A 21752-nucleotide genomic window follows, 5' to 3' on the forward strand; every position below is an offset into this window, starting at 1 on the left:
GAAGGTAAAAACTGGAACCGATACCATACTGGATCTGTACCGAACCGGTACCGAAAACATAAAATGTCAGTACTGAAAATCAAATCAGTTAAGAGAATTCGGTACCGATATCGGTACCATTTGATCATCCCTATTTAAATCTAAAAAAAAAAGCTTGCATTGTTAATGAAAGAAAAAAGAAGAAAAAGAAAATGATTCTTCTTCACCAATCACCACCACCCTTTTTCTTTAAAAAAAAAAAAAAAAAAATGCCGGAAAGATTCGAAAAAAGTTTGAAAATTTAATCAAAAGCATTTTCTTTACAGCACCAATGGCGAATACCCAACTAAGCCTACACTATTTGCAATCATAATCATCATCATCATTTTTTTTTAAATTCAACTCAACCAACACTAAATTAACCCTTATATCATACACACGTACCCATCATTCACTCTTCACAGTCGAATTGTTGATTCACATGTTCAATTTTGGATTCTAGGGTTTTGCAATTGATGTTCATTTACTCATTTCTGATTTACAATGCCAGGTAATTTCTTATTAATTTTGTTGAATTTTGCATGAATTTGAATATAATTTGAATTTTGATTTAAAAGAATTATTATTATTATTATTTTGATTATGTAGAATTAGGAAGATATGATTTGGGGAAATTTGAGGAAGAAAAGAGGAGAATTAGGGTTAGGTCTTTGAAGAAGAAAACAATGGTTGCTTCAACAAGATTGTCATCAAGCTCCATTAAAAGAAGACGGGTGTCGAATTGTCGATTTTCGCACATTTCGATCGATGAGGTTCGAGATGAGGTGGAAGAGAAGGGTGTTAAAGCATTTAGGCAAGTCTTGGTTGAGAAGGAGTTGCTTCCTAATTGTCATGATGATTACCATACCTTGTTAAGGTAGATTCATCTTTAATCTTTTTTTATCTCAATTGTTTATATTTTTTTATTAACCATGAGAACCCGTTACTAGTAATTTTATAGTACCGGGCCAGTGCCCTGCTTACTAACGGGATCAGGTAAATCTAGGGGTTTAAATGAGCCTAGCCGAGCCCGACCTCACCTAAGTTCAAACTCGGCTTGTTTCAAGCTCTATTTCTAAAACTCGAGCTCGAGCTCGTCTCATTTGTTATTTATTAATTTTGTTGTATATTGATATATATGCATGTATAACTATTTTTGCATATATTTATAGTTATAGTTCTATATAACATGATACATATTATTTAGTTACTTTTATCGCAATTTTATATATAACTAAATTGTTTTATAAAATATTTTTTATATATTAGATAAACTCGTTTGGGCTCGTGAGTCCACTTGAGCTCGATAATTGAAGCCCAGGCTTGGGCTCGTTTATTAAACGAGCTTATGTTTAGGCTCTAGCTCGAGCTGGTATATCACGAATGGTTTGCCTCGTTTACGCCCCTAGGTAATTCACAGCTTGTTGGGCAGGTGGCTTTCAAGAGGTTGTGGTAGGAAAGCAGTGGAAGCAAGATTCGAATACGAGCCTCTCGTAGAGGGGAATTAGGTGCTTACCACTACACTACCCCTTGAAGGTTTTAATGATTTATTAGTAGGTGTTAGTTCTTTTCAAAGTGATTAAAGTTACTGGTTGTTGGAAACTTTACTGTAATCCTAACTGATTATTATGGCCCTAAAAGTTCAGAAAAGTGTAAATCAGAATTAGATTTGCCAAACACTGCAGGATCAAGTATGCAGCATATCCAAACACCTCAGTGATATAGAAATTCTCTATTTAGAGTGAATAAGTCAAATTATTTTTACTCGATTTGACCTTAAAAGTCAAACTGTAAGCAACAGTGATAAAACTGTTCATAGCCACTTCCGAAACGTATATTATTTAAACTATAAAATAACTAGTAAAAAACATAAATTTATTCTTCCTAAAATTGTTACTTCACCTGTCAAATTTAGATGTTAAAAGTATTACCTTTGACTTCCATAGTCAAATAGTATCTTATTTTCTAGAACATTTGAAGAAACTACTTAGAATTTGTTAAAATCCATTTTCTAGTCTAATGCCTTGTTTTGATCCACTAAAAAAACTCATAATCTTTTTAAGTTATATGAACTCACCCATGTTAAGAGGGTGTTTGGGATTACGTTTTGAAGTGATTATTTGATTATTGCGTTTGTAAAACATAAATAATCTAAAAAAGTGTTTGGATGAAAAAGTGATTATCTGCCTCCAAAACGCAGTTTTGGAGAAGCATGTACCTACATGCTTTTTCAAAACGCAGTTTTGAAAACGCAAAATCTATTTTGAAAACGCATAATATATTTTGAAAACGCAACACCAAACACCCCTTAAATATGACTTCTAATTTGCTTATTTTACAAATTTTTGACTCAAAACACGATCTTGCAGATTCTTGAAAGCAAGAAAGTTTGACGTTTCTAAAGCAGTCCAAATGTGGGCAGAAATGCTAAACTGGAGGAAAGCATATGGTGCAGACTCTATCATACAGGTGCTTTTTATATAACATATCATCTTTACAAAAACTTTTCCAATGTGTCTCAAATAAAATAAAAAAACAACAAAAATACTTTGAGTTCCCAAGAAAAATCAATACCTACATTAAGTTATATAAAATTTGAAGCCTTTATATAGAGGTGGAATTTATGACTTGCTTATATTTTCCCTTATGTTATACCCGAAGTTGTCAATAGCGAGTAACGGACCATCGCGACAGGCTACCTATATGCTACGTAGCAATAGCGACGAAATAGCTCCCACTATTTCATGTTTAGCGATAAAGGGGTAGAAAAAAAATATTTAACACACAAATTATGTATAAAAGCTCTAAAAATATGCTAAAATAACTCAAATATGCTATCACTAATCTTCTAAATAAATTAAAAATCCGCTATTTATCGCTGCAGGCTATTTGCTATACCGGTTGCTACGAGCACTATTAATATTGCCGAGAAGTTAAATTCTTTGAACACACTAACTTTTACAAAAAAAAAAAAAAGTGAAATTCTTTGGACAAAAGTGTTCGGGATCAACCAACCCTACACGAACCAAAAGAACCCATTTTTATCGATTACCCAACAAGTATGACTTTTTTTGACTGATGAACAAAAAAGGAGACTAATGCAATTACTTGATGATTATCACAATGCAATGATATTTTTAGGATTTTGTGTACGAAGAGTACGAAGAGGTTCAAAAGTGCTATCCACACGGTTATCATGGGGTGGATAAAGAGGGACGACCCGTTTACATTGAAAGACTCGGGAAAGTGGAACCGAGTAAACTTATGAGTGTCACGACGGTCGACAGGTTTTTAAGGTATCATGTACAAGGATTCGAGAAAGCTTTTGCTGAGAAGTTTCCAGCATGTTCCGTTTCAGCAAGAAGGCATATTGATTCATGTACTACGATTTTAGATGTTCAGGGGATGGTTAGCATGTTTCTCTCTTTTTTTTGTCCTTTTTTCTCATTTCCAAATAATGTTTATTATATTAAGAGTTAATTGCCCGGATGGTCCCTGTGGTTTTACGTTTTTTCACGTTTAGTCCCCACCTTTTGAAAATAGCAGGTATGCTCCCTATGGTTTGTTATTTTGTTACTCGGACAGTCCCTTGAGTAGACGTCAGTTAGTTTGGAAATAGCAGATATGCTCCCTGTGGTTTGTCATTTTGTTGCTCGGATAGTCCCCTGAGTAATGTCAGGGGACTATCCGAGTAACAAAATGACAAACCATAGGGAGCATACCTGCTATTTCCAAAAGGTGGGGACTAAACATGAAAAAACATGAAACCACAGGGACCAACCGGGCAATTAACTCTTATATTAATATGAAGGTTTCTTACAATGTCGTTTATGTAGAACTGGATGAGTTTCGGAAAAGTTGCACATGATTTGGTCATGCGTATGCAGAAAATAGACGGTGATAACTATCCTGAGGTGCTAACCGTAATGTCAAATTTTTATTATATTTTATTATACATTCATGTGTATTTTTACTGATTTGTTTTATTTTTTTTTCTAACCAGACATTGCATCAGATGTACATCGTCAATGCTGGTAGTGGATTCAAATTATTATGGAATACAGCAAAAGGTTTGCTTGATCCGCGAACTACAGCAAAGATAAATGTATAGTTGACCATCTTTTTAACTGATTGACTTTTTAAACCTTTGTAAAAACATAATATTGGTACAAAAAATCATGTACGATGGTTCAAAAAGTCAAGTAACTGAATCTTTTCCATTTCTTATAAAATGTAATTGGTTTCTCGATCATGGAAAATTACAGGTTCTAGGAAACAGATATCAGAATAAATTGTTAGAAGCTATTGATGCGAGGTTCGTGGATTTGTCTGTATGCATTTTGTTTTCCATACTGCTTTAGTTTACATTAAGAGTAAATTACAAAAATCGTCCTTTATGTATGTCACTTATTGCAAACTGTGTCCTTTGTCTTCAATAATTACAGAAAACGTACTCGATGTTTGCAAACCCTTGCAAGTTATGTCCTTTAGCCCTAACTCAGTTAATTTTTGTGGTTAAATCTGACCAAATGGACCTCACATGATGGTATTTTTGTGGTTAAATCTGACCAAATGAATCCCACATGAGACTAAAATGACTAAAATACCCTCATGTGGGGTCCATTTGGTCAAATTTAACCACAAAAAATTAACCGAGTTAGGGCTAAAGGACATAACTTGCAAGAGTTTGCAAACATCAAGTACGTTTTCTGTAATTATTGAAGACAAAGGACACAGTTTGCAATAAGTGACATACATAAAGGACGATTTTTGTAATTTACTCTTACATTAATCCTCGTGCGCTAAACGCCGCTTGCATTTTGCTTCTTATAATAGCCAATTGCCAGATTTTCTTGGTGGAACGTGTTCTTGCCCGAATGAAGGTGGATGTCTTAGATCAGATAAGGGACCATGGAATGATTTGGAATTGATGAAGGTATGCTTCATGTGTTGTTTTGTGAAAGTGGCCAAAATTATATTTTTGTACAACCTCCTAAATCATTTGAAACATTTAGATTAGAGTAAAATGCCGTTTTCGTCCTTGAGGTTTGGCCACTTTTGCAACTTTCGTCCACAGGTTTGTTTTTCTGCATCTGGATCCAAAAGGTTTGAAATCTTGCCATTTTCGTCCAACTCGTTAACTCCATCCATTTTTCTACGTTAAATGAGGGGCATTTCCGTCTTTTTAGATAATTTTTTATCAAAATAAAAAACACTTTAAGAAAAAAAGACCCACCTCTGTTGACTTTCTCTCCACCCAAACCCTTTAATTATCACAAAAAATATGTCTAAAAAGACGAAAATACCCCTGACTTAACGTTAAAAAATGGATGGAGTTAACGGGTTGGATGAAAATGGCAAGATTTCAAACCTTTTGGATCCAGATGTGGAAAAACAAACCTTTGGACGAAAGTCGCAAAAATGGCCATACCTTAGGGACGAAAATGGCAGTTTACTCTTTAGATTATTATTGTAATAGTATCGTTTCAAAATCGACAAACAAGTGTTTGCGGGTCAGCCCATCTTTCCATCTCTACATGAATGTCTTTATGTGTTTATTTTCATCATTCGATTTTTTCACAGGTAGTCAACAATGGAGATAGGACGAAAAGTTGTAGCTTTTATAATGATGTTGACTTTGAGGTCAAGTCAATTGTTTCAGAGGTGGAGATTTTATCACTTTATGCACATTTTGTATAATGGATTATATTTGTTTACCGTATCTTTAACCTATGCGAAATACCTCACAAAGTTTGACTTTTGATAGACCGCCAGCAGTAAGTTCTCAGATGAGCTTGTATCTAACTCAGGGTTTCCTAGATCTATGTCTCTCTGCCACAAGGTTAGTATTTTTTTATATTTATAATGAAAACATACTAATTAAGTACTCTTATTTTATTAAATATCATCCATTTATAGGACTTGATAAATAAGTCTGAATCTAACGGCATTAAAGTTGAACCGGGAGTCTGTGGTTCTCAGATCAATATGCTTCCTTCAAGTAAGTTTTTTTTTTTTTTTTTTTTTTTTTTTTTTTTTTTTTTTTTAATATCATCCATTTATATCCTTTTTTTATTATGTAATTATTTAATGTGATAATATGATTAAAAAATATTATTACAATAATAATCGAACTCTGTTTTAATAAAGCAAATTTGGAGGGAAAAAATACAGTTCAAATGACTTTCAATCTGTTTGATCAATTTGATATGAAACATAACTCATTTAAATATTTTGAGACTTTTTTTTTCATTATTGATTATCGAAGCAGACGATACAACAAGAAGAACCGCTAAAAAGGTGGTTGACGTTATATACAAAGCTGTATCATGTATATTTTTTCTTCTTGAATTCGGTAAGTTTTTGGTGAGAAATATCGTAAAATATTATCGAAACCAGCAGCAAGACCAACCGCAGATTGCAGATGATTTACATCATCAAAAGGAGCACTTTTTGCTGCCGTATGTAGAGAAAGTGAAACAGTTAGAAGCTTTAGTGATTGAGCTTTCAAGCAAACCTTCAAGAATCCCTGAAGAAAAAGACGTGATTCTTGCTGAATCGTTGAACCGTATACGGTCAATGGAGTTTGACTTGCAGAAGACAAAGAAAGTATGAATATATCTCATTTTTATTGACTTTTGTTTTGACTTTTTGAAATTGTTTTTAGAGGAAATTACTTTTTGAGTCCTTGTGTTTTAGTGGTTTTAACCATTTGAGTCCAAAATCAAAATGTTTAACGCTATGAGTCCCTAGACACTTATTTTATAACCATTTGAGTCCTTCTGAGTCCAAATTTTAACATTTTGAGTCCAATTTTTTGGACTCAAATCGTTATAAAATGAACAAAATTGGACTCAAAACGTTATAAAATAAATGACTAGGGACTCAGGGCGTTAAACTTTTTGATTTTGGACTCAAGTGGTTAAAACCACTAAAACACAGGGACTCAAAATGTAATTTACTCTTGTTTTTATGTAACTGTCATTTTGTTGTGGCAGGCCTTGTTTGATACGGCTTCAAAACAGATTCAACTCGAGGAATCACTCGAGATGTTACGAGAGGGTACCGTAACAGTAAGTATTCGACTATTTTCTAATCTTGTTCGGGTATAGTTTGACCTTATATGGTCAAATCTTACTGCAAACTGGCACCACTTTTCGATTTGCTTATCATGATTGCACTGATAGTGTTAAAATGGAATAATAGGCGACAAATTCTTGTTGGGTAATACGGCCCAGGTCGACTTTGCGTGGTTCAAGATGAAGTTTGGATTCTTGCCTACAGGATTTATGCCGTTTTAAACGTGTTCAGACATGCTTTAGACAAAATCTTTTGATATTGTTCGTGATTCGTTGATTTTCAGCTATAAGGAATGGCATTTGAAGATTAAGGTATCCCTCATTTCCTCTCTTACTCGGGCTATTTACTAGAGGTGGCAAAAAGGATGGGTTGGGTCATGGACTCTTGGATAATTTTACACAAGTCGAAACAGGTTCGAGTCGGTTTGGGTAAAACGTCTTTTCTACAACAACAAAAAAATATTATTTTCAGGATAAGCGATTAGTGTGTGAATACGATAGAAAAATTTTATTCTCAATAGAAGAGTTTATTTTTTTACTTTTCAGCTTGAGCCAAAAATCTAAAATGAAAAGTTTTTCCACTAGAAGATTTAAGAGTAAATTGTCATTTTAGTCCCTGAGGTTTGACCAAAATTGCCACTTTAGTCCAAATAGTTTTTTACTTGCCATTTTAGTTCAAATAGTTTTGTTTTCTACCATTTTAGTCCTTGACTTTTGTCTTTTTTGCCATTTTCATCGACCACCACCACCACCTCCCAACCTTCTATCATCGCCACCACCTGCCTGGACCGTCACCACCCACCCACCCACCCCACCACCATCACCACCCACCATTTCCACCACCACCGGCCACTTTTCCGCCACCCACGTCATCAGCCAACACCACCGCCATCATCGTAAAACCAACAACCACCGCCATCATCTTCACTGTAAACCGGCACAACACTATCCCCATACCATCGCACCTGCAAAAAAAGAAAGAAAAATGTGGTTGACCAAAACTCACCTAGGTTAACTAAATTTTTTGAATGGAGTTAGTGGGTTGGATGAAAATGGCAAAAAAAATGACAAAAGTCGGGACTAAAATGGCAGAAAACAAAACTATTTGGACTAAAATGGCAAGAGAAAAAATATATGAACTAAAGTAGCAATTTTGGTCAAACCTCAGGGACTGAAATGGCAATTTACTCAAGATTTAAGGTATTGTTATGTGTGGTTATGCATTAGAAATATACTTTGGGCCAAAATCACTAGAAAAATAGTTTAGTAGTGGGTATATAGCAGTGTCTCATTTGAGACAATTTTACCTATAATGTCTTGAAATATGCTGCTAAATTTTACGTATCCAGTTTATGTTTGCGTATCATCATAAATTTTGAAAAGCACAAACCCGATCCACTTATTTTTTTTTTTTTTAAATAAAGTAGATACTTGAAAAAAAAAATCGCAGGTCCAAATTTCCGCCTCTATTATTGCATAGTACATACACCGGAATATAATATGTGAAGATGCATAATTTTTCTCAATTTGCTTTCATTTCTTTGTTATTCAGGTTGTGACCTTTGGAGTTCCTGTTGAAGATCTTCTAGTTGTGTGAATGATAGGAACATAAAAAATTCAATGATCACATATAGAGAGAGAGGAGTTGTTTGTTGTAAATTGTGATAGTTCTTCAAGACAAGTGTTCAAGCTTATAATTGTTTTAAGTTATATATAGTGAGTGTTAATAGAAACTAACTTAATGTTCCACACTAAAATAGTTGGTTTTCTCATTAAAACCGTACGGTTTTGACATGAGCGATTTAGTCAAGGAAACTGAGTCGATGGCTCGTCTAGCTTTAGTTAGAACGGTTTGTTATGTTTACGATACACTATAAACAACCACAATATATTCAACATTACAACATTGAAACAACTATACCTTGAGGGGTGGCTCGTGTGGTCATGCAATGGAACAAGTGGACGGGGGAATGTCTCCGAGGAATAGGGAGAAAAAACATGGTATGATATGTTGAGATGACAAAATATAGTAAGTTACACGTAAATTCAGTCGTATCTCATCTCAAAATATCGTTTTTATAATTCATCAATTTTTGTTCCTAGCTATCTAATGAAAAAAGACATTTCATATAATACACAACTTTGTTATCTAGTTCTTAATATATAATCTTTACCTAGGTAAAATAAAATAATCTCGGATCAAACATAGGTATGTAAACTGTAAAGTACAATTTCGTAGTTAAACATGGAAAAAATAAAACAAAGCTTTATATACAAAGAAACATAAACAAAAGAAGTGAACTACTTAACCGGTTCATCTAATTAGATGTGTTTAAAGAAGTTAATTTAAAAAAAAAAAATCGAACTAGATGTGTGAAACCAGCTAGTCCCACATCGACCAGAAGATGAACTTCCATTAAGGTTTATGTAGCAGTGCTCGGCGAGCATACTCGTCCCTTCGGGGACATCCGATAAAATTGGAACGATACAGAGAAGATTAGCATGGCCCCTGTGCAAGGATGACACGCACAAATCGAGAAATGGTCCAAATTTTTTTTCTCATCATTTTCACCGGAACCATAATTTGTTTTTGAAGTTTTGGTTTTGGACTTTTAGCTGTAGCGTACATATCGGTACACCTAACATCTACGGTTTTGGTTTTAGCTAAATTTCGGTTTTGGTACTATGCGAGAAGGTACCGGTTTCATCGCATCCCTGCTGCTTATTATGAATTTTGCTAGGAATATTATCTGCTTAAAGTTAAATTTCTTATGTTCTTTATGCTTAGTGAAATCCTTGTTAATGGAGTCATCTCCTAAAAGAAGAGTTTGTTAGTCCTGCTTATGAACAAGACCGAATCTTAGGAATATCGGTTTGATAATTGAGAGTCATAATAACAGCGGTTAATAATTGGATCTGTGAAGTCAAACTAGGAATGTAAACGAGGCGAGTGGTGGCCTGTGCAGTCAAACTAAGAGTGTAAACGAGGCGAACGGTAAAAGCTTACCTGTTGTTTAAGAATTTACAACTTGTTATGCTTCTGCTTTTAACTGTTACTGTTTAGCAGTTTTTACTAGTTTAGAAGCATTTAACCTCCTAAATCATTTATTTAACTTTAAAGCTTAATAGTTTAAAAGTGGACAAAAGTCTGTTTTCAGTTAATCTCCTAAATCATATATTTAACATGTTGAATAATATTTGTATTAATCATGTTTTAAATTCGACTTTTAACCCGTTTGACTCCCTTAAAGTAAACACATAACTCGTTTAAATGTAAATGGGTTGAAAGTGTCAACTCTAGTTAGTCCATTTTGTCCAAAAGTAAAATGTAAAATTATTAAAATTCTGTCACTTATTATTATCTATTTTTTTTTTTTCAGTTTTTGATTATTAAACCCGATGATACAACAAGAATGTATACGGTTTTCAAACGTTTTCAGACAAAATCTTTTGATATTGTTCGTGATTCGTTGATTTTAAGCTATAAGGGATGGCATTTGAAGCTTGAGGTATCTCTCATTCTCTCTCTCGGGCTATTTACTAAAGGTGATAAAATGGGTAGGTTGGATGTTATCGGATAATTTTGCACTGCTTCGAGTTGGTTTGGGTACTCAAAACACTTTTTGCACAACATTTAATACTTTTAGCACAAGTGATTAATTAGTGTGTCAATATAATCAAATAATGTATGTCCACTAAAGGATATATAATATAATAATGTGTGTGGTTATGCATTGAAAATACACTTTGGTCTGCTTTCGCCCAGTTTGGCAATCATTTTCTTTTAATTTAAATAACTAGAATGATCATATATCATGATATGTATATAAGTGTCCATGTCATTATTGTCATACAAGTTCTCACCTCTATAGTCTTTAAAAACTATGACAAATTTCATGTTTCCACTTTATGTTCGTGTATCTTCATAAATTTTTGAAATTTACAGAAGTAATAAGTGGGTTAAGTTGTACATCCAAGACATTTTTGATGATATGTGTTGTGTACATAAAGTAGATACACAATATGTGAAAATGCATTATTTTTCTCATTTTGTTTTCATTTCTTTGTTATTCAGGGTGACCTTTGGAGTCCTCTTTGTGTAGGGAGTGATAAATTGTTCAACATAGAAAGAACATAAGAAACCAAGATCACATATAGAAGAGTTATGAATTGTGTTAGTAAGGGTGAGAGGGGCACTCCTCTCTTAGGGGAGTGACCTCTCTTACACACACCCAATCAGCACGCGCCACGTCAACTCCCCTCTTAAGTCTTCATTTTGCACTCAAACGTTGGCATCACTCCACTCACACAATTATCTTTTTATAAAAAAAGAAGAAAAAAATATGATTGGTGGAAAAAGGGTGGACCCACATTAACAACCAATCACCTCCCCTCTATCTCTCCTCTCTCTCAATCAGTGAATACCCCCCGCTCCCACTCCCCGGTAGGGCTGTTCACGAGCCGAGCCGAACCGAGCGGACCTTTGCTCGTGCTTGGCTCGTTTACAAACCGAACCGAGCGGAGCGGCTCATTTAAAACCGAGCCACAAATCAAGCGGGCATTTTTCGAGCAGTAAATATTTCGAGTGAGCGGCGAGCGAAATTCGAGCGATTTGGACAACCGTGTCGCCCGATTTAAATTTGCTGAGAGAAATAGTGACAATGTAGGGTCTCAAGTTATTATGTCTTAATAAACAAGCACATTTCATGGCATAATAATATTCTTATGAATAACAATGTTTTGGTCGTCGAGGCGATGATCATATTGCACGAACAATGACGTTGAGAGGAAGAGACGATTGACTTAGTGTAACGACATAAACATTGAGGCGATGAGCAGATTGTCGTTTATCTGTTTAGGGTTTAACTTATAGATTTGATATTAATTTTTTTATTGGCGTGATCGAGTTAATACGTATAGATATAGTTCTAATTTGTATATAGTTGACCAAAATCTAATAACGTAGTATATAAAACTATAAATTTAATTTATATTTAAGTATATATGTATGTTTGTATAAATATAGGTGTGTGTATATATATATAATTTATATTTGTGTATATACATGTTTATATATGTATGTGTATATGTATTTGTATATTTACTAACTAAAAATAATAATTTGAGCCGAACCGAGCCGAGCGGACCTTTGCTCATGCTTGGCTCGTTTACAAATCGAACCGAGCAGAGCGGCTCATTTACAACCGAGCGTCAAATCGAACGAGCATTTTCCGAGCAATTTTCGAACGAGCGTCGAGCGAGCGACGAGCGCCGAGCGGTTTGAACGGCCCTACTCCCCGGTTACCTTCCCCGAATTGATGGCGGCGGTGTTCCCGCTCGGGGACTTCACTCCCCGCTCCCCTCCCCGAGAAGTGCCCCGCTCACCCTAAGTGTTCTTTTTGGGCATTATTTAATCTTACTATAACTATTAAGGTTACATTTGCAACTTTTATAAAGCTAACAAGAAGTTGAATTTGGGAACTCACCCTAGTGTCGATGCGTCCTACAAGTTCTTATGAAAGATGAGTAGACAAATATTTGATTTTGTAGTCGAGATCCATAATAAAATTGCATGCTCCTAAATTGATACGGGCAATTTAGTCAAGGAATCTGGGGTTGATGGCCCTTATTAGCTCTAGTTAAATCGTTGTTTCAGTTTACGAAAACTAATAAACAACTTCATATATTTAACGGGTAAACGTTAAAAAACGTCCACCTTATAAACCCAATAGTGGCTCGTCAAAATAAGATTTGGAAAGAGGGGGGAAATTGATTTTGCCAAATTAAATAACCAACCTAGCGAATCAATTACCCCTTCCTAACCAGACGCTCAAATGACAAATGTGTATAGGTGAAACTAGAACCGTCCCCGAAAACTCTTGAAAAAATTTAGGCCTCGGGCAACGAAAAGAATTGGGCCCAAAATTATGGTTAAGGGTAAATGAATTACAAAAAAAAAACTTAGTGATGGAGCAAAGATTCGAACTTGTGACCTTTGCAATATTTTAAGATGGTTTTTGTCACTACACCACCAATATTTTATTTGCATATCAAACGGATGAATATACTAAATTTATAATTTAATAAATATATACAAGCTTATAAATATTTTTCAGACCCTTTGAAATTTTAGGCCTCAGGCGTCGGCACGAGTTTGCCGGACCCCAAAACCGGCCGTGGATGAAACTACAACACTACTACTTGTTACACTAAAGCGAACTCGTTTTATAAAGAGTAGATGCCCCTCTAAACACCATGTCACCAAGTCAAACTTTATTTTTATTATATATTGATAAGAGTTTCTATGGATTCACCTCTTTTTAAATTGTCACCGGATTTTACCTCTAACCTTATATTATCAACTTGTTTTAACAATCCATGAAAAATGAAAGTAAGTAAATAATACTACATGGAAAAAGAAAGGAATTTATACTAGATTACAAAAGCATGATTTATATAAATTTAATCTATCGAAGAAGATAAAATGATTAAATTTTTCCCATAAAAAATAAAAAAAATTATAGGAATATAACAAAAATAAGCATGTGTTGGATTTGTCTTATATGCGAGGAATGATTTCGGAGTGATTACAGGTTTATTCAATTATTTATGGAGGCTTCCGACTTTGGTTCTGTCTCTTAGGTAGTGTTTGGTATGCGGGAATGAGAGGTGGAATGGAATGGATGATTACGAGGGAATGAAGAAAAGGGTGTTTGGTTGGTCAATGGAATGGAATCACTCATTCCAAAATGCATTTCATTCCCTCAAAATCATTCCTTCCACCCCCCATGTTTTTTTTCCATTCCATCACCTCTTACATCATTCATCAACAACACCACAACCCACCACCTTTGCCACCACCCACCACCACCACCACCACCCACCACCGACGCCATCGCCGCCACCCGCCACCACCTCACCTCAACAGCCACCGCCGCTGCCACCACCCACTCGCCACCGTTATCACCCACAGTTGTGACCAACCGCTAACGACACTCGCCACCGCCGCCTACCACCATCGTCAACGCCATCACCACCGCCACCACCAACCGCCGCCGCCGCCACCTCTGCTGCCACCCACCACCAACGAAAACCTTGCCACCCGTCGTCGCCGCCGCGCCGCCACTTGCCGCCACCACCCCCACCCATCGCCGCTGTCGACACCCACCACCGCCACCTATAACGACCCACAATCATTACCACCGACCACCACCACCGCCACCACTCACCGCTGATTTTATTACTCCGTTTTTCTTGCCTACCGAACAATACACAATAATAACTAATTCCATTCACACATGGTAACCAAACAAGACCTGGAATGGTAATGATCCATTGCATTCCCTCGTCCATTCCATTACCTCGTCCATTCCTTTCCTTCATCCATTCCATTACCCCATACCAAACAGACCCTTAATGATTGGCATGGATCTATGAATCATTTTATTAATAATACTATTTAACATTATTTGATGTTTCTGTTTTCTATCATATAACAAAGTTTGTGTTTTTTTAACAGCCAACGAATCTTTCAAATGGGTTACTAGCGAAATTCATCATATCGGAGTCGTCTCCGAACTGGGAAAACCCTCACCTAGGGCCGAAGCATGTGAACACTCGCCCGAAGGCACGGCAGTGCGGTGAGGTAAAACCCGCTCAGTTCACGGATTGAACTAGCGATCTCCACCTATTCGCCTAGTCTCTCATCATCACCAGACGACGCAGAGAATAATGGAGATGGCAAGAACTGAACATGAGTCCCTTAGAACACCAAGTCTCTCCCTTACCACTCCACATGCCATAACAAAGTTTGTGTTAATGATATTAAGCCAATGAGCTTGTGGTGGAGTGGTAAGGGAGAGACTTGTGTTTCTATGAGACTCAAGTTCAATTCCTGCTTCTCCCCATTAGTTTTCAGCGGCACCTGGTGATGATGGGAGACTAGGCGAGTAGGCGGCGATCGCTAGTTCGATCCTTGAACTGAATGGGTTTTACCTCACCGCACTGTCGTGCCTTTGGGCGAGTGTTCACGGGCTTCTGCCCTAGGTGAGGGTTTTCCCCAGTTCGGAGACGGGTGTATCCCGATGTGGTGAATTCCGCCAGTAACCCATTTGGAGGATTCGTTGGCCGTTCAAAAAAAAAAAATAATGATATTAATTACTGTAGCTGTTATTTTTTCATTTTTATTTGTGTTATTTATAACTTAAAATATGTGACTTTGAAGGCTAAAGGTAGTGTTTAAATTATACTTTACATTTACATTTAATGATGCTATAGTTAAAGTTTTAGATGTAGACTTTAAAGTGAGGCTATAGGTAAATATGTGACTTTAAAGTTTTACATTTACTTGTTGGAAGTAACTATAATACTGTAATACAAAACGAATTACAATAAATATTACATAAACTTAAAGGGATTCGAACCGATATCTTCGATGATGTCTTGTAATATATATAAATGCAACAAACGAACACACTAAACCGTTATTATTGGCTGACAATTCGTGTTCAACACCTGTCCCTTAATTAACATTAATTTGCTCATGGACCCGTTTTCAACGGTACAACAAGTTGGTCGGAGAATGATCACGCATCTGAGATAGTACTGGTTTTGAAGGTGTTTTGTAGCTCGACGAAAAAGAAGAAAATATTGAACACGACAAATTAGAGTCATTCTCTCTAATTTTCTAAAAGGTTTCTAAGTTGTTCGAATGTTTATGATATTTTTCACCATCATCAAGTTTATTTATATTCACACAACGACGAAATTAACAAGCACACTAATGTTGTGATAAACAAATTTAATTGAATTAAAATGTATTTAAATGGGCAATTGAAACTGCCAGTTCAATTAAGGACACTAGTCCATAACTGCACAGCATCAATCGAGTAGCACCATGGGCGAAGCTTAAGTAGGGCGGGAGGGGGCGGCGACTCCTCGAACTTTTCGCTCAGTAGTGTAGTGGAGAGTATGTAGTTTTCCTATAGTAAATTTTCGGGTATACACGTGTTCGACCCCCTGGTTTTATGAAATTTTTTTAGGTCCGGTGACTTCCGCCCCCGGTCAGAAATCTCAAGCTTCGCCACTGAGTAGCACCATCCATATTGCTGCTCATCAGCAGTAACGTTGCCAATAACCTACGAGTGCTTTTGAATTCAGTTTTGTGAGACCCCTATGCCAACCTCTGGACCTATCTTCTGGAAAACAAAATAACATATTAATAATTGGTTGTTGTTGTAACATCTGACCTTTCGTACCACCAATATTGTATTTTTAGCCTCTGATGGGTTGCCTATCTAGGAGCTCAATAGTTTGTTTTTTGTTGCCTCGATTGAGACCTCCTACTACAGTACTACTCCCACGTGACCACACTTAACTGTGGAGTTTTCTTCTACTCCACAACCAATGCGCCTAAAACGTGTTAGTGATTAAAAGGTATGACATTCCTTATGAGCCAATAGTTTCTTCTGGCCGATGTGCGATTTGCCTATAGTATTACAGTGGGTCATGTTAATCTTTTCTGTATCGTTAGACTTGTAGACTTGCGTGTGTAGTCAAGTTCGGCTTACAAAGCTTGAGCTCGTTTATTAAATATGCTTCAATTTAGACATAAGCCTCGTTCGATTCTATATCTTTCTGTGCGTATCGCTTATAACTACGAACATTTCGGCTCATCTACATGTACAATAGTTGAAGTGTTAGTTATGGCAAATTTTTGGAGAGTGGGTCAAACAGCCGAACCACTAATTAACAAACCACACCGGACCGGTCACCCATAACTTAACCTAAACGCATTTCCATTTTATATATTGATTAGACAATAAGTGAAAACCTAATCCAGATAAAGACAAGTATAGAACCTCCCAATAGTATATGGACACCTAGTGGTATCTTGGTGGTGGGATAAGGCTTATAACCATTAGGTCATGGGTTCGATTCCCACAAAGGGGGTTTTTCCCAGATTTATTGGGTTTCCTCCTGAATTGGTGTATAGGCATTATTGCCTAGTGGAGATGGATATGATTGGATGGTTCTGCTGGTGGCACGATGATACTCCAGTAGTCCGTCAGTGATCCAAATTTGCCGTTCTAAAAAAAAAAAAAAAAAAAAAAAAAAAAAAAAAAAAAGAAATGTTCTTAAAAGAGTTATTATTAAGAAGTAATTTTCTTTATTAGAATCTTAAAAAAGATAAAAACATTCCTTTTTATGAGATGATGATAATTCATATATGATAATTTTAAAACTGAATGAATAGTGTAATATTATTGTTAAATTCATATACTATTATTAAATTAAAATTAGAATTAGAATTAGAATTATTAGAATTATTTAAAATTAGAATTAAGAGATGAGCAAATGGTATCGGGTATAGGTACCGGTCTTAAATTTACTAAACCGGTGTATTTTTGGTACCGGTTCTACACAGGTATTCACCGGTTCTTACCCTCAAATACCGGTGCGGTACCAGTACCGTCCGGCCCCGAACCGTACCATACTAGGTATATTCGGTACCGGTACCCACTTATGGGGATTTCTGTAACGGTATTTTCGGTACCGGTTGGTACCGAGCTCACAAATCCTGTAGCAACGCAGCAATGCAAGTAATTGCACCATTTAGATTACTTTTCATACACACAGTAAGTAAACTGTTTTTTGTTTGAATGAGGTTTTATATACACAACAACTTATTTTGCTTTCTTTTTTGTTTTCTTCTGTAATGAATGAATTGTAGCATGTAAAATTAACTTGGATATTTAGAATATTGATGAGCAAATCGTATCAAATCCTGTAAACGAACCGGTATCGTATCAGTACCAAATCATTTTCGGTACCAATTTGGTATCCACCTTTTGGCGTTTTCAGAATCGTTACTTTAGGTTTGACATCGGTCTAGCACCATACCTGTATTTATTGATTTTTACCTTCAAATACCATACCGTATTGTACCGAGCATTTTGGGGGTACCTAATTTCGATAATTTTCTAGATCGGTACTTTCGCTGCCGTTACCGGTACCGAACTCATCCATATTTTAACGTGTTAGCACTGTAATAACTGAACTGAAAACAACCGAATTTCCAAGGTGTAGGACGTGTGGGTCCTATTATTCCATATATAAATAAGCAAACTTTTTTTGCATAACAACTTGTAACTTGTGCTTTGAGAGTTTTTCAAAAAAAAAAACTTGATTTTTTAATTTTAACCCAAAAGTTTTTACCTTTTGGAATTTTAACCCTACAATAATTTGTTTTATTAACTTTAACCCAAACTTTTCATTAGTTTTAACCCAAAGGTTTTTACCTTTTGCAATTTTAACCCTACATAATTTGTTTTTTTTAACTTTAACCAAACACTTTTCATTATTTGCAATTTAACTTCACAACTTTTGTCACTTATACTTTTCATCTTTGGAAAATTTTCGGTTTACGTATAGTTCTTAATTTTTCGAGTTAAGACGACGCAACGTACAAGTGTGGTTCAACTTTCTTATGTTTTGTTTCAAATTTTGCAAGTTAATACGACGCAACGTACATGTGTGATTCAACGTTTTTACCTATTTTTTCATGTTTGACATATTCGTCGCAACACGCAGATCCTAGGTCGAGTCAGTGTTTGTGGTTGATAACGGTTGTGTGACATTAATACTATTTGACACTGTTTTACGCCTCGCCGCAACGCGGCATGTGCTTTGGGGGTTTTCCAAAGAAAAAATGGTTATGCATATGGTTGTCGTAACCTTGGCTTTGGGGGTTTTCCAAAAAAAATGATTTTTTTTACTTTTCACCTAAACGTATTTCATAAAATACTTTTAACCCAAAACTTTTTATCTTTTGCAATCTATCCTCACAACTTTTTTTACTTTCAACTTTGGTCCTTTATAGTTTTCATTTTCCGTAAATTTTTCGCTTTATGCTTGGTTCTAAATTTTATGACTTAACACATCGCAACGTGCATCTTTGGTTTAACTTTTTTACGTTTCGTTCTAAATTTTACGAGTTAACATGACGCAACGTGCGTGTGTGGGTGATCGTTTTTACATAGTCTATTTTTCCCGTTTGACAGGTTTAACATAACGTGCGGGTCCTAGATTGACTTAGTCATAACAAAAAAATCCCCGCCGCATTGCGGCGAGTCTCAATTCTAGTTATTATATATTAAGTTATTTAAAATCGTTTTTTTATGACGGAGTGACTATTCTTACCACGTCATTTTATTTATGTTTTGATATTCGGTATCTGTTTGCCGTTGCTTACACGCCTTTTGTAGTCATTGGGTCCCGCCGCAACGCGCGGACGGAAAATAACTAGTTTAGAAGAAAAATTGGCTATGAGATGACAATAAGGACGAAAAATCTATGAGATGAGGGTTATTCGACGAGCGATTAATGCTAGTAGAAATAAATTCGTGTTTGAACTCGTAACAGTATGTGTAAAGTCGGGTCAGGTCGTAATGTTCAATCCAGGTTAGAATTTGATTTTGTATGCAAAGGTGGAGCTTTAAAATATTTTAAAGAGTAAATACAAGTTATTTCCTTTATCTTTATACTAAATTTCAAGCGTTGTCCTTTATATTTAAAATTGATGAGTTTTGTACTTAATGTTTCTAATATTGTAAGTTACGTCCTTTTGCTCTAACTCAGTTAAATTTTCCAGTTAGGTGAGGGGCAAATTGGTCATTTGAACCACAAAGATCACCATACCAACATCACCTCAGCCACTGCCTTCATCAACCACCACAGCCAAACACTCCAGCCACTGCCTTCATCAACCACGACAACCACTCAACCTCCGGTTGCCATCTACAACCACCAAGATCCACCACCCACCAAACCCTTCAACCACTGGAAAACACACCATCGCAAACCTGCCGGCTACCCTCCACCAGCGTGAACAACCCACGAGGAAACCACTCCAACGAAACCCACCGCCTGAAACAACCACCAGCATTCCCCAACTTTGCCAACAAACGCTCACCGCCAACAAGTGTAGAAAGTCACTTGAACAAGTCATATGCTTCCGAAATATAGCCATCTGTTTCAATTCTCGAGTCGAAAATTTAACTGGATTAGAGCCAAATGATATAATTTGCAAGATATACAAACATTAAGTACAAAACTCATCAATTTTAACGATAAAGCACAAAACTTGCAATTTACTCTGTTTTAAAAGTAACAATAAAACTCGATTGTTTTCAAACGCGCAATAAACCAAACACAAGACCTATTACTTTTCTTTACAAAAACCTGCAATTATAAACTATCATCATCGTGCTCTAACCATTCGATAAGTTGATAGTCCTGCATAACCTCTCGCCTAGTTTACATTACAAACCAACTAGAAACAAAAATTGGGCTTTTATATTTTTAAAGAATCAATATGCTTGAATCACCGTCACCAATAACTCAATAAATTACCACTGCTGAATAATAACATATTTGTCTGTATGTGTTTCGATAACTTATGAAATTAGTTAACACACGTCTAAACTTCTTATGCATTAAATAGAAATACCAACCACAAACGCAAAAACTAACAGATAATAAATGATTTAGTATTTAATCTAAATTCCTCTGCAAAATCTACATGTATGTTGTAGCCCAGTGGTTGCAATGGAGGCGGAAAGGTTTACCACCTTGTGGGTTTCTGCCCCGGGAGTGCTCAGGTTCGAATCTCACTTCGATCGAGCTTTGGTCATGTATAGCCTTGACTAAGATACTGTTAAAAAAAAAAATAATGAAAATATAAACACGATAACATGTATTTATTGAAAGGTTAGAGCATGACAAATTAGTCGCGTGACTCCTAACTATAAAAAAGGGAAAATTATCAAACTGTCACTTGACCAACTCAACTTATCAAAATGTCACTCTCCTGCGTCTATGGGCGAACTCATCCGGCATGGGAAGCGTCTGGGAGTAAAGTTGAAGAGTCCATGAATGAGGTGGTTACATGTGTCCATCAAAGCCAAAAAGGCAGCTCATGCGTCAGTGGACTCTTCCGAAGCTTCAGTGGACTCTTCCAGGGCCGACATTGAGAATTCATGTACCCTGTTCGAGCTCGAAAAAATGTGTCGTTCGGCCTTAACGAAATTGGGTATTAGGCTCATTAAAGGTCTAAAACTAATGCCAATGGACCACTAACTAATCTAAACCATAAAAATAGTTTTGTAAGTGGACCTATGTTAGTGTTTGTATGGGTATATCCTATTAATTTATTTATTTATTTTTACATATAGATATTGGAGTTTTTAAAAAAATAACGTGCCCTTCGAAATATCGGGCCCTGGCCGGTGGTCCTCTCCACCCACCTTCAGGATGGACTCTTCCTTCCGAAGCTTCAGTGGACTCTTCTCTTCGAAGCATCAGTGGACTCTTCCTTCCGAAGCGTCAGTGGACTCGTCCACTGACGTATCACCTTTGTTGGACACATGTAACCACCTCATTAATGGACTCTTCAACTTTACTGACAGACGCTTCACATACCGGATGAGTCCGCCCATAAACGCAGGAGGGTAACATTTTGGTAAGTTTAGTTAGTCAAGTGACATTTTGGTAATTTTTCAAAAAAAAAAAAAAAATCTCGGTCATTTTCTCTTTTTATTATAAAAAGATATTGTCTCTTTTATACACTGCTTTCCCCTTAATAAAGCGAGTTCC

General features: G+C 36.1%; 1 protein-coding gene and 1 non-coding gene across 10 annotated transcripts; both read left to right on the forward strand.

The window, feature by feature from the left end:
• The first annotated feature begins 216 nt into the window (after positions 1 to 216).
• LOC110910504 (phosphatidylinositol/phosphatidylcholine transfer protein SFH9) lies at positions 217 to 8891 on the forward strand. Of its 9 annotated transcripts, none has more exons than XM_022155146.2 (16): positions 217 to 529; positions 628 to 895; positions 2388 to 2487; positions 3160 to 3426; positions 3855 to 3932; positions 4022 to 4123; positions 4284 to 4333; positions 4855 to 4954; positions 5602 to 5682; positions 5786 to 5860; positions 5938 to 6019; positions 6287 to 6373; positions 6443 to 6627; positions 7017 to 7091; positions 7225 to 7409; positions 8650 to 8891. In XM_022155146.2, the coding sequence occupies exons 1-15, from the start codon at positions 523 to 525 to the stop codon at positions 7279 to 7281; spliced, it is 1614 nt and encodes a 537-aa protein (XP_022010838.1). In that variant the 5' UTR covers positions 217 to 522; the 3' UTR covers positions 7282 to 7409; positions 8650 to 8891. The 9 variants fall into 9 exon arrangements, with proteins under 9 accessions (XP_022010838.1, XP_022010840.1, XP_022010839.1 ...); XM_022155148.2 differs by having other exon boundaries at positions 6287 to 6318; positions 6421 to 6627; XM_022155147.2 differs by having other exon boundaries at positions 6290 to 6373.
• A 658-nt stretch (positions 8892 to 9549) lies between these two features.
• Positions 9550 to 9652, forward strand: LOC118487823. Its single transcript, XR_004882766.1, has one exon. It is a non-coding gene; the product is annotated as a U6 spliceosomal RNA (small nuclear RNA).
• Positions 9653 to 21752: the final 12100 nt, after the last annotated feature.

Source organism: Helianthus annuus, chromosome 15, assembly GCF_002127325.2.
Source record: "Helianthus annuus cultivar XRQ/B chromosome 15, HanXRQr2.0-SUNRISE, whole genome shotgun sequence".
Taxonomy (NCBI): Eukaryota; Viridiplantae; Streptophyta; class Magnoliopsida; order Asterales; family Asteraceae; genus Helianthus; species Helianthus annuus.

Coding starts and splice junctions, on each gene's coding strand:
- LOC110910504 (XM_022155144.2), top strand. Junction 3,933..4,021: donor ACGGTGATAACTATCCTGAG/GTGCTAACCGTA, acceptor TTTTCTAACCAG/ACATTGCATCAGATGTACAT. Junction 5,861..5,937: donor CTATGTCTCTCTGCCACAAG/GTTAGTATTTTT, acceptor ATCCATTTATAG/GACTTGATAAATAAGTCTGA.